Raw genomic sequence first — 12972 nt, 5'->3', positions numbered from 1 at the left:
ACCCTGAACCTGGAAAAGACTGAGGGTAGGAGGAGAAGGGGGTGGCAGAGGATGAGATGGTTGCATGACATCATCGACTCAATGGACATGAGTTTGAGCAAGTTCCGGGAGATGGTGAAGGACAAGGAAGCCTGACGTGCTGCAGTTCACAAGGTCGCAATGAGTTGGACATGACTGAATGACTACACCACCAGAAGTAGAATTGGGTGGCTGGTGACAGGGGCGATAAGATTAAGGGGTTAACAGGCATACCTCAATGTACTGTAATTTGTTTTATTGCACTTCACCAATATTGTGGGGTTTTTTACCAACTGAAGACTTGTAGCAACCCTACATTGACTAAACAGGTCTATATGTGCCATTTTCCCCACTGCATCATTCACTTTGTGTCTCTGCCACATTTTGGTAATTTTCAAAATATTTTCATTGTTACTATATCTTTACAGTGATTTGATGATCAGTGATCTTTGATGTTACTACTGTAATTATTTTGCAGCACCACAAACAATGCCCATATAAGATGTCAAACTTCACTGATAAATGTGTTCTGACTGCTCCACCAACCAGCCATTTTCCTGTCTTCTCTTTCTCCTCAGGCCTCCCTATTCCCTGAGACACAGCAATATTGAAATTAGGCCATTTAATAACCCTACAATGCCTCTAAATGTTCAAGTGAAAGGAAGAATCATGTCTCTCACTTTAAATCAAAAACTAGAAATGACAAGTACCTACTGTAGAAATAACAAGTACCTACTGGAGAAATAACAAGTACCTACTGTAATAGCACAGGGAACCATATTCAGTATCCTGTAATAATCTATAATGGAAAAGAATCTGAAAAAGAATGTGTGTGTGTGTGTGCATGCACGCGCACAAAACTGAATCACTTTGTTGTATAACAAAATCTAACACAGCACTGTAGAATGGTAGAAATGACTAAGCTTCGTGAGGAAAGCAGGTCAAAAGCCAAGACAGGCTAGAAGCTAGGCCTCCCGCATCAGTAAGCCAAATTGTGAATGCAAAGGAAAAGCTTTTGAGGGGAAATTAAAAGTGTTACTCCAATGAACACACAAATGATAAGAAGAAACAGCCTTATTACTGATATGAAGAAAGTTTTAGTGTCTGGATAGAAGATCAAACAAACCACAACATTCCCTTAAGCCAAAGCCTAACCCACAGCAAGGCCCTAACTCTCTTCAATTCTGTGAAGGCTGAGAATGGTGAGAAAGCTGCAGAAGGAAAGTCTGAAGTCAGCAGCGGTTGGTTCATGAGGTTGAAGGAAAGAAGCTTGTCGCCATTAAAAAAAAAAAGGTGTACATGCGGGGCAGGGGGCAGCAGCAAGATGAAGCAGCAAGTGCTAATGTAAAAGCTGTAGCAAGTTCTCCAGAAGATCTAGCCAAGATAATTAAGGAAGATGAAAGTAGCCACACTAAACAACAGATTTTCAGGGGAGACAAAACAGACTACAGGCTTCTATTGGAAGAAGATGCCATCTAAGTAGACTTTCATAGCTAGAGAGAACGCCTGGCTTCAAAAATGTAAAGGACAGGCTGACTCTCAATAGGGGCTAATGCAGCTAGTGGCTTCAAGTTGAAGTCAATGCTCATTTACCATTCTGAAAATCCTAGGACCCCTAAGAATTATGCTAAATCTACTCTGCCTGTGCCATATAAATGATAATAAAGCCTAGATGACAGCACACTGATTTATAATATGGTTTACTAAATATTTTAAGCCCACTATTGAGACCTACTACTCAGAAAAAAAAAAGATGCCTTTTAAAATACTACTGCTCATTTACAAAGCACTTGGTCATCCAAGAGCTCTGATGGATGTGGACAAGGAATGTGGCCTGCCATTTCAGTAAACAACGTTGTGGCCATAAAGCCACCAGTCACTACAGCCACCCCCTACAGTACACCCTAGGGGAATTCAGGACAGAGGGAAACAAAATACTGGGCCTACACAGTTCAGATGGATATCAAAGGAATAATTTCAATAAGCTCAAACTCTTGCATCTTCCTATACAAAGAAAGGCACTAAAATCATTAACTTGAGATGTCTTTTTTTTTTTTGACTAGCAGTAATTTTACATGTTCTGCTACACAGCTTTTTTTTTCCTCCCAGCAAAACTCCTATATATCCTTGCTCCTTCCTTACCTCTTTGGAACACTCCCTCTGAGCATCTGAGAGGCTATATCCAGGTTATAGTTTTCAGTAAGTCCAATGAATAAAATGTAATTCTCAACTTTTAGGCTGTGCATTTTTTTTCAGTCAACACTGAAATGTACAATGAGATAAATGCTGCCTGCTAACCTACCATTCATTCTGCTGCCCATGGATGAAGGAGTAATTTCAACTTTCAAATCTTATTGTTTAAAAAACACATTGGGTAAGACTACAGCTGCCATAGACATTGATTCCTCTGATGGATATTTCCAATTTCAAGTAGAAATTGAAAACTCTGTGGAAAAGATTTACTATTCTAAATGGCATTAAGAACATTTATGATTCATGGGAAAAGGTAGAAATATCAACATTAATAAGAGTCTGGAAGAAGCCAATTCCAATCCTCATGGATGACTCTGAGGGGCTTAAGACTTCAGTGGAGGAAGTGAATGCAGATGTGGCAGAAATAACAAGAGAACTAAAATTAGAAGTGGAACCTGAAGATAGGGCTGAACTGCTGCAATCTCATGATGAAACTCTCAGGGATGAGGAGCTTGCCTCTTACAGATAAGCAAAGAAAGTGGCTTCTTAAGACAGAATCTACTCCTGGTGTAGATGCTGTGCACATTATTGAAATGAAAACAAACTAGATTTAGAATATTGCATAAACTTAGTTGATAAAGCAGTAGCAGGCTTTGACAGGATTAACTTTAATTTTGAAAGAACCTCTACTGTAGGCAAGATGCTATCAAATAGCACTGCATGTTACAGAAAATCATTCATGAACTGATGAGTCAATCAACGTGGCAAATGTCACTGTTGTCTTATTTTAAGAAACTGCCACATCCACTCAACCTGATCAGTCAGCAGCCATCAATATCAAGGCAAGACCCTCCACCATCAAAAAGATTACAATTCACTAAAGGCTCAGCTGATAGTTAGCACTTTTTAGCAATGCCAGCATTTTTAAATTAAAACATGTACTTTTTTTTTAGACATAATGCTATTGCACACTTACAGATAACAGTATAGTATAAACATAACTTCTACATGCACTGGGAAACCAAAAAATTTATTTCAATGTTCTCTTTACTGCAGCAGCCTGGAACCAAACCAACAATATCTTGAGGTATGATAGATCCTATAGATCTATCATAGAGGTATGCTTGATCCTATAGATCACAGCACATAATGAAGATTCTCTTTTTTAATTCAGATTTTCCAAAGCAATCTTCCTTCTAAATTTAAAAAGCTAAAATTTACAGAGCTGGTTTTTGGATGATTCATAGTCCCTCATCATCTGACAGACCAAAAGTCCTAACCAGAACTCTTCCAGAAGGATGGACGTCAGCCCTCTTGACCCTTCCACAGACATTTTCAAAAAAGAAAACACACACATAGATGAAAACAGGTTTTTCTCAAAGGAAATCCCTACAAATGCGTAGGCAACTAATGTTTTCCTCTCCATTTTCTATTATTTCCAAAATCCTTTAAAATGACATAATGTTTTAGACATAAGTAAGGCAACCGTACATTACAATATTTAAGGTCTCTGTCACAGAAGGTAGGAGAAAAACTCAGTAACAAGTTGTCAAAAGTATTCTTTTGGTCTACTACAAATTTGCCCATAATTTCAAATCTGCTTGCTTCTATGTCTTCATTCTCATAAGATTCATTTTAAGGTATAGGGCTTAGTTATAGTTATCCTTTAGCTTAAGTTTAGATAAGAATTATGTTAGGCAAAAGTACGGTTTTTTGACTGTAAGGGAAAGAGGTCACAGTATTTTCATACCTAATAGTTATCAGATCTTAGAAGCAAAGCCAAAAGCTATTAAAATGAAAACACAGTTAAAGAGTCCTAGAAGACATTATATAAGCCCATCTCTCTCATTCATATTAACACATTTTTTAACTGAAAAAAACATGAAAATTACTGTTCAAAGGACTAACAATGAAATCAGTTCCTATAACATAAAAAAGTAACAATGATGAATATTTTATTATGATCTGGATAACGGCCAGATAGGCTAGTATAGCTTACCTTGGTACAAAAAGATTTTGCAGGTGTTTTAGTATACTTTGAACATATAGATTAGGCTCTTTAATAACTGGCAAAGGAATAGAATCTTTCGGTAACACTAAAGCCATAATCCAGTCGGTATATACATCAACACAATATTTTACAGTCTCTCCATCCAATGGAAGGGTCAGTCCATAGCAAATTACTTCCATGGTCCATTTTACCTAAACAAAAGAAAATATAGATATAGAATTATTACACATCCCTCCCTGTTTATCAGTAGACTGATTTAAAATGTTAACTTCTTAAAAAAAAAAAAAGTTAACTTCTTATTGCCAAAAACCTCTCAATTGAAGTATATTCATCTCAACATAGATCAGATTAATTTTAGAAAATGCACCTCCCATGTATAAGACATACTCAGACAACACTTTCTAAGTAAAAGATTTAAGAAAAAAAATTATGTGCTTATTTCTAATTATCAAGCCTACACTGGCTTTCACCCCTTAGACATTATTATTGTTTGCTATGTAAAATAAAAAGTACAGGTCATCTTGGCTTTCCACAGAGATTAGATGCACAGAAATAGAAAATTTTAGATATTTTCCTCCACTTAATTTGCATGTGGGTATGTGCCATTTAGGAAATCATTTACATAAATTTAATCATATTCCATTTTCAGATTATGCAACTTTAACAAACAACAGGAAGGAAGATGAACTGTCCAACTCTTACTGTGTAACTATTTTCATCTGGCAAAGAAAATAATATTTTAAATGGCAGGGCAAGATCAAACACAGGTCAGAAGGGACTGAAGGTGGGTAACACCTTAAAAAGGCACTTAGCTACACTAAATGACTTCCAGCCTCCTGACCTGTCTGAATCATAGAGGCTGAGAGAAATTGTCTAAGAGAGTGCTGAACCACTGCCAGCAATCATGAATGAATAAGGTACAATGAGAAGGGGAAAATGGTCCAACTTGCAAAAGAAGATAAAATTATATTCCAGATAATGTAGACTGGAAAGTTTAAGTGAATTCCAGACAAAACTCTGGGACAAATTACTAAGCAGATGATCAGTGAGTAGTTATAAAAGGGAAGAAGGGTCAGTGGGAACTAGCCTGCTCAAAAAGAACAAGTCATGCTAGACAAGCTTCATTCCTCTATTAAGAGGGTTACTATGAAGGCAGCTGGTATAAATCTGGTACTGATTTAAAATCAGTTTCCGAGGCACTTTCATAAATATTATCTAACCATCAGAATAACCCATGTGAAAGGGTAAACTATCCTCATTTTAGACACAAGAAAACTGAAGTTTAGCAAATTAAGCTATTTGGCCCAAAGCATCTGCTTCAAAATGCTGGAGCTGAAAACTAGATCCCTGACCTAGAAATCTAAAGCTATTCTCACCATGCCATTAAAAGCCTTCTCCAGCAAAGGGGGATTTGGGCTTTAAGAAATTTGGTCCTTGTGCCCAAGATGGAGACAACATATAGTCCAGAAGAAGGCAGAATAGCTGGATTTGTAACTGGTCAAAATAACGTGGGAGACTAGCAGTGGATTACTGTAACAAGATCATTTTGGAAGAAGATGCCCAATGGCATGCCAAAGGCTCTGCCAAGATTTTAACTTAGAGAAAATCAGATTACATGCTGACCATGTGCAGAAATCACAAAACTAAAAAAATAACTAACTTGTAAAACAGAAATTCAGGATTCACAAAGATTTCAGCAGTTTAAAGCTGAATGTAACAAGATAAATACATGTACTGAAATTTTTCAGCTTAGAACAAAACTACAAAGGTCATAGGTAGAAAATATGTAACAACAGTATAATAGAAAATAACATGCCACAGCAATTAATGTTAAAAGCAACTATAACAACACTGTGAGGCTATCACAAATGAGGTGGGGAGGGGTGCGGAGCAGGATTAAGCTGAATAAGAGAAAGAATTTTAAAAGAGGCTGCCAAGTTCCTAACTATCAGAGGAAAGACCAAGGAGAAGGTATACCTTTGGTGATATCTTCACACAATAGTTCAATTATGTAATTTGAGAGGACACTGGATTTAAGAACTATTATTATCTCTTATTCTTTCGAGGGTAGAAAGAGCTGCACTGAACACCACCACCTAATCACATGCCATCTCTTCCCAGGAGAAGGCAGCAAGGAATTACAGATACACCAAGAAGAGAGAGCACCAGGGCAAGTGCTACTCCTCAGGGTAGGTCTCTGCCAGGGCACTCCGAGAAGAAAAGGCTCTTCAGTATGAAAGGCTTCCCCTTTGGTAATCCATGGCCTACAGAGGGTAAATAAACTGCCTCCTGAGCTATAATCTTCAGTCTATCTAGAGTGGTCTTATACCTGGATTAAGTCTAATCTCTCCCTCAGGAGAAATCAGAACTTAAGTGAAAAGGGATGGGCAGGTTAAGTCCAACTTAAAGCAACTTAACTTTAATGTCAGTCCCCTGAACCCAAGAACAGAGGACCAGCTCCAGGCCAAGCCACTCCAAAAACTCATCTTTAGGGACAGCAAACGTAAACCCCATTCCAACCACTTGGGCTCACAGCCATACAGACAGAACTGCTCTGCAGTACTCTGAAACTTACAGGTCAGGATGGAGACAGCGAGAGAGCCTCAGGCTCAATGCACATGAGAAGCCTGAAAACCACACAAGACAGGCCTTTGGTCAGAGGCCTTTTAGAGGTAAACACGAAGACCTTCCAAACACAACCTGTGAACAGAAATCTGAAGACTGAGCCTAGAACTTGGGGAAACGGGCCTGACGTCCTGACATCCAAGTCTGCTCAGCACACAGCTCAAGTGGAGAAGGAGAACTGGGTCCAGCTAGCAGAAGTCCCAACAGCACAATGGTACAATCTATTCCTTGAACTCCCACAAACTCTTGAGCTCTAACTCGCAACCCAATTAAGGTCAAACTAAGAAGTCACACTCCATTGAGCAGAAATTCATTTTAAAAGTGTGTGTTAGTTGCTCAGCTGTGTCCAACTCTTTGCGACGCTATGGACTGTAGCCTGCCAGGCTCCTCTGTCCATGGGATTCTCCAGGCAAGAATACTAAAGTGGGTTGCCATTTCCTCCTGCAGGGGATCTTCCCGACCCAGGGACTGAACCTGGGTCTCCTGCATTGCAGGCACATTCTTCACTGTCTGAACCACCAGGGAAGCCTATAAAATGTTAAATAAATTATGCAGTAACAAACATATTTTCCCATAGTAGAATGAAATGAAGAAACACTTACTTCTTTGTCAGTTTTTAACAAACTCTCACTCCCAGCCACTGAAGGGGCACCTAAGGCCTGCCCAAGAGGATGAACCACCGCATTTGCCACCTCTCGCCCAACGCTCTCTGGATAGCTGTGCAGCACACTGGTGTGGCCCTGATCATTCTGAATCACCAAATGCAGCGACCTCCACTCAGAGTACATCGTGCCGCTAAAGGACTATCCAAATGGCACCTGAAAAGACAAAAGAGAATTCCACATCAGATTATACTGCTGGAAGCTAATAAAAATAACTAAAATACATATTTACCCTAAATAGCATGATAAAGCAGCTGCCTCGAGATGACTGAGGGAAAAAAAAAAACAAACACCTAAATGTTTTGAGAATGTTCTCAATAGCCTCTTGGTGAGATAAGGTAGGAAAGGCAGACCCTGGGAAGCAGCTGTCTGAGCACCTCCCCAAAAAGAGCCTTCAGAAGCCCAGAGGAGAGCTGGGGCAGATGGCCACCGTGCAAGGGGATAAAATAATCAGATCTGGGGCACTCACGGCATGAGGGAACCCTCCTCATTCCATGTTTCAGGATGGAAAAAGATGGAAGAAGGGTATGCTCCAAGTAGAAAAGGGAGACAAAGGAAAGGGTTTACTCCAAGCCACAGATTTTTCAGTCAACAGTTTCCAAGTACCTATTACATACTAGGAACAGACCCCTGCAATTTCCCACCACTGCCCTTAAATCAGATATAAAATTCTTCGAGAACATTTCATTCTTTACAGCAGTGGCATACCCTCTTCTGGTAATGGAACACCTGGAACTCAGTATCCCTCAGAAAATCTATTAATACCTGCCACTTATTGAGCATATATTACCTACTGCTCATGAAAGTATCACAACTCTGTGAAAATTAAGTCACATTATCCCTATTTCCCAGATGAAAAAACCGAGGCATAGAGAGGTGTGCTGCTTCCCTGAGGCTTCAGAACCATAACATGATAGAGCTGGGTTTTGAGTCCATATCTGTTGCGCTCCACGGACCATGATCTTGACCGGAGCACATACTGCCCCTCTCTAGCCTATAGATTCTCCAGGATATAGACTGCTTTTCCCAATGCTGTATATTCTCTATGAAATGATATCTAAGTCTACTACACAAATAAAAAATTCTAGCCACAGAAAACATTATTTATGTGATTACAATGTAAATATTATAATCACAAATGCCATATTCATGAAGCAAATCAAGGATGATTGGTCCTTTCCAATTCATTTCTGTAAACTTTCACTTTCTACTTGCTCTGAAATCTGTTGGACCAACCAACAGAGTTTAAGGGTACATTTTTTTTTTCCACTTATTTTTATTAGTTGGAGGCTAATTACTTTACAATATTGTAGTGGTTTTTGCCATACATTGACATGAATCAGCCATGGATTTACATGTGTTCCCCATCCTGAACACCCCTCCCTTAAGGGTACATTTAAACTTTAAAAAGTTCCATCCCTAGTTTTTCTTCAAATGGGTAGCTTTGTTTAATTTTATCTTAGAAAACCTCATTCCGGCTCAACAAGTACCAGTGTTTTTCAAGAGGATACGGCCCCCCTCTGACAAGAGTCCCTGAAAACACAAAGGCAGAAGGGATGAATCAGCATCAAACAAGGTACCTACAATGTGAAGGATGGGTGGATACAAGACTCTATTCAAGTTGCCTCAGTCTCCTTAGGATTTATAAGGAACCCCCGACAAGGGCATCCTGGTGTCCCCCCACACCCTGGCTGCCCTAAAATAACTCTCTCAAAACTGGAAGGGAAAAAAGGGGAAACTCTGATAGGGTGCGGGGAAATTCTGATAGGGTGCCATTCCATCAGAGGACAACTTATACCCACACATTTTTTCTCACCTTTTTAAATAAGCATATATACACATAAATACATATACATATAGTACACAGTATAATATACATACACACACTATAATCTCTTACCTAAATGCACAGGAACATTATACTACAGGGTTTTTTGTTTTAGTGTGATTTTTCACCCTTTTCATTTGTTTGCCTTCATTCCCTAGCCAAGTAATTCACTTCCCAGAATAGATAATCCATTTAAACAATCTAACATGTCCTCTTGTATTTTGCTCAGTCATATTACAATAATTTATATACACACAAAGCTAGGAACTATATACTTTTTCCCATTCACCAGTACCTCACAAATATACTTCTTTTAATAACAGATTCTTTTTCATGGTTATGTACTATTCTAATTTATTCAACCAATCTCCTAATAATGTTTTTTTCAGGAGAAAAAAACTAACATATTTACTTCATTTCTCATTTTCTATAATAAATAGAATACTCCTAGTATGTTTACTTCATTTCCCATTTTTTGTCACTAGGAAATAACAATGCAAAAAATAGGCTTGTTTATATATCCTTAATCAGTGGCATTTAAATTTCTACAAGGGAAACTACTGGATCAAAGAGTATATGTATTTTTAATGTTAACAGGTCTTGCCAGATCGCTTCCCCAAAAGCTGTAGTAACTCCCATTCACATTAGGAATGGATGAGAGCCTTTCCATCTTCTTACTCCCAATCTTTTGTCAAGAATCAGATTTACTTATGTATTTATTTATTTGCCAGTTTGGAGGTATAAAATGAAATTTCACTATTCTAGCCAAATATATTTTTATTTTACACCTTTCTAGTTTTGAGTCTGCCTTAGACGATTTCTCCCTCCTATCCTTCATATCAGTGCTTTTCAAAATGTGGGTCATAAAATAAATCTAAGAGATAATACTTTTTAATTATATGGAATAGAATATATAATAAAGGCACCATACACAGTAAAGGTAAGCAAAGTTCTGTGAAATCTTGTTTCATTTTTTATATATGCGTATGTTCTGGGTCACAATATAAAATACATAAAATATTTATTATGGGTCTAGGTTCAAAAGTTTAAAAACATAACCCTAAAATGTATATATGTAGTCTACTAGATTTCCAAGAAAGATAATTTGGTCCTCACATTTAAGTTTTTGCCATCTGGAATTTACTTCTGTAAGTGTTACAGGAAAGATCCAATTTTATTTCCTTTAAGATTTATAGTCAGTTGTGTCAACATCATCTATTAAAAACACATCCTTGGGACTTCCCTGGTGGTCCAGCGGTTAAGAATCTGCCTTGATTAGCCTCCAACTAATAAAAACAAAGGAAAAAAAAAAAAGAATCTGCCTTGAAATGCAGGGACATGGGTTTGATCCCTAGTTGGGGAACTAAGATCCCACGTGGAGTGGAACAACTAAGCCCCTACACTACAACCACTGAGCTCACATGCTCTGGAGTCTGAGCACACAACTAGAGAGCTCGCATGCTGCAGCTACTGAGCCCACAGACCACAACTAGAGTTCAGGCACCGCAACAAAAGACTCCGAGTGACGCAACTAAGACCTGATGTAGTCAAATATATTTTTTTAAAATCACACCCTTTCCTACTGACCTGAAATACCAATTTGTCATATATTAAATTCCCATTTATGTAGAAATTTACAAACCTCTTCTGTTCAACTATCTGTCTACTTCTATGCTCATGTTATCATGATTTAAATTCAGTGGCTTTATACAATGTTTTAGTATCTAGAAAGCAAGCTCCCTTTACCTTGACTATTTTTTTTCCAAAACTTTCTTATGTATCCTCAGGCATTTACTCTTTTATATAAAATTTAAGATGATTTTATCCAAATAAAGGAAAAAACCTTGCTGAAATTCTAACTGAAACTGCTTATCCACCTTCCCAGTTTTATCTTCTACTGCCACGTTCCCATCCCATCCTCCAAGCAATGGCCCCAAGAACTACTGATGATTGCTCAAACTCAACAAGTTTTTTCACACCTTATTATTACAACTCATGCTGTACCCCACTTCAATCCACCTTATGAAGTCTCTACCCTTCAAGGTACAGCTCAAGTATCCTCTTTGGGAAAACTTTTTTTTTTTGATCCTCCAATCACCCCTCTACCCCATCTCTGAGTGCCTATTACAGGCTATGCATTTTAAGTGTCACGTTAGGTTATTCGTTAGCTTTGTAAAGATATCTTTTACCACAAGTGTGTCAACCTTTTTGAGGGGAAACCTCACTTCCTGAATCTTTGAGAAGTCCTTGGCACACAGTGCGTACTGAAAGTTTTAGAATGCCAAGGTTTACCAATGGGGAAAAGGAAGATGTTAGAAGCTGTTCCCTTTATGCCATCGAAGGAAGTCCAAAATTTTACATGCTGTATACAAACAAAAAATTGAAAATGTCCATTCGCTTTAAGGTATTTATTAGTTAAAAAAAAAAAAGTAGTTGGAAGGTTTTCAAATATTTAAGGAATATTTAAGTAATATTTAGTGTCCATTCCAGGCAATACATTATTGGAGCAGAAAAAGTGTTTTAAGGAAAAAAAAAAGACAAGCTAGCTTTCAAACTCCACTGTACACATAAGAATAGCCCTTCTAGTTTAAAAGGCAGATTCCAAAACTCCATCCCTAAAAAGCTTGATTCTATAGGTCTGGGTTAGGGCCTGAGAATTGCTTTTAAGAAACAGCTACCACCCTTCTCAATTCTGAAGTATAGACAGGAGTATCTTTCTTGAAAAACACTCTGGAAGACCAATCAAACAGGACTAATAGCTCCTAAATTTTTCTTAAAATTTTGTTTAAAGTTTTTAAATGTAAGAGATTTTTAATTCTTCAAATCTATTAATGTTTAAATGATTACATGGAAGAAAACGAAATAAATGTTTAAAAATGCTTATCACATTTCAAGAAACATGTAAGGTAGACAGGAATAGAAAGACACAATGAAAAGGTTAAATTAAAATATTTAAATGCATGTAACATCAATAGAAAAATACAGATGCTAAACTTCAATAAAATGCATAAAAGACAAAAATATTAAGATAAAGATATACATTGTAATTACAACTGTCCCTTGGTATCCACGGGGTACTGGTTTGAGGACCCTCTGACAATATTAAAATCGCAAACAACCAGGTCCCTTACATAAAGTAATTACACATAATCTATGCACATCCTCCCATATAAATTATCTCTAGATTATTTATAATAAATACCTCATACAATGAAAATGCTATGTAAATAGTTGTAAATACAAGATAAATGCCATATAAAAAGCTGCCTGCACATGGTAAATTCAAGTTTTTCCTTCTGGAACTTTCTGAAAATTTTTTTCCTAAATATTTTCAATTCCTGGTTGGGTGAAGTTGCAGATTCGGCACCACCAACAGAGAGGGCCAACTGCACAGGCAAGTTAAATAAAACAATGAAGAGAAAATAAACACTGGAAACAAATAAGAAAATCAAAAAGTAAAGCAACTAAAAAGTATCCTTTCGTACCTATTAAACTAGCAAAATGTGTGATAAAACCACACTCTGATTTAGGAGGTAAGGCCAATGGGACACATTTCAAGAGTTTAAGGGAAAGATTTTTAATTAAAAAAAGGACTGCCCCCCCACCCCCCGGAGGGTATCTGGGAAACATTAAGT

At 37.6% G+C, this 12972-nt stretch overlaps 1 protein-coding gene across 4 annotated transcripts in view; it reads right to left on the bottom strand.

Moving 5' to 3' along the window:
• RALGAPB (Ral GTPase activating protein non-catalytic subunit beta) overlaps window positions 1–12972 on the bottom strand; it is an 89340-nt gene that overhangs the window by 66644 nt on the left and 9724 nt on the right. For all 4 annotated transcript variants that reach the window (XM_043478772.1, XM_043478773.1, XM_043478774.1 and 1 more), the window contains exons 2-3: window positions 7450–7665; window positions 4211–4413 (exon numbers count right to left, since the gene is read on the bottom strand). In XM_043478772.1, coding sequence (XP_043334707.1) covers window positions 4211–4413; window positions 7450–7635 — 389 coding nt within the window. In that variant the 5' untranslated portion in view covers window positions 7636–7665. The remainder of the gene's footprint in view (window positions 1–4210; window positions 4414–7449; window positions 7666–12972) is intronic.

The sequence above is a fragment of the Cervus canadensis genome, chromosome 10, assembly GCF_019320065.1.
Source record: "Cervus canadensis isolate Bull #8, Minnesota chromosome 10, ASM1932006v1, whole genome shotgun sequence".
Classification (NCBI taxonomy): domain Eukaryota; kingdom Metazoa; phylum Chordata; class Mammalia; order Artiodactyla; family Cervidae; genus Cervus; species Cervus canadensis.
This window is presented reverse-complemented; position numbering and strand designations above follow the sequence as displayed.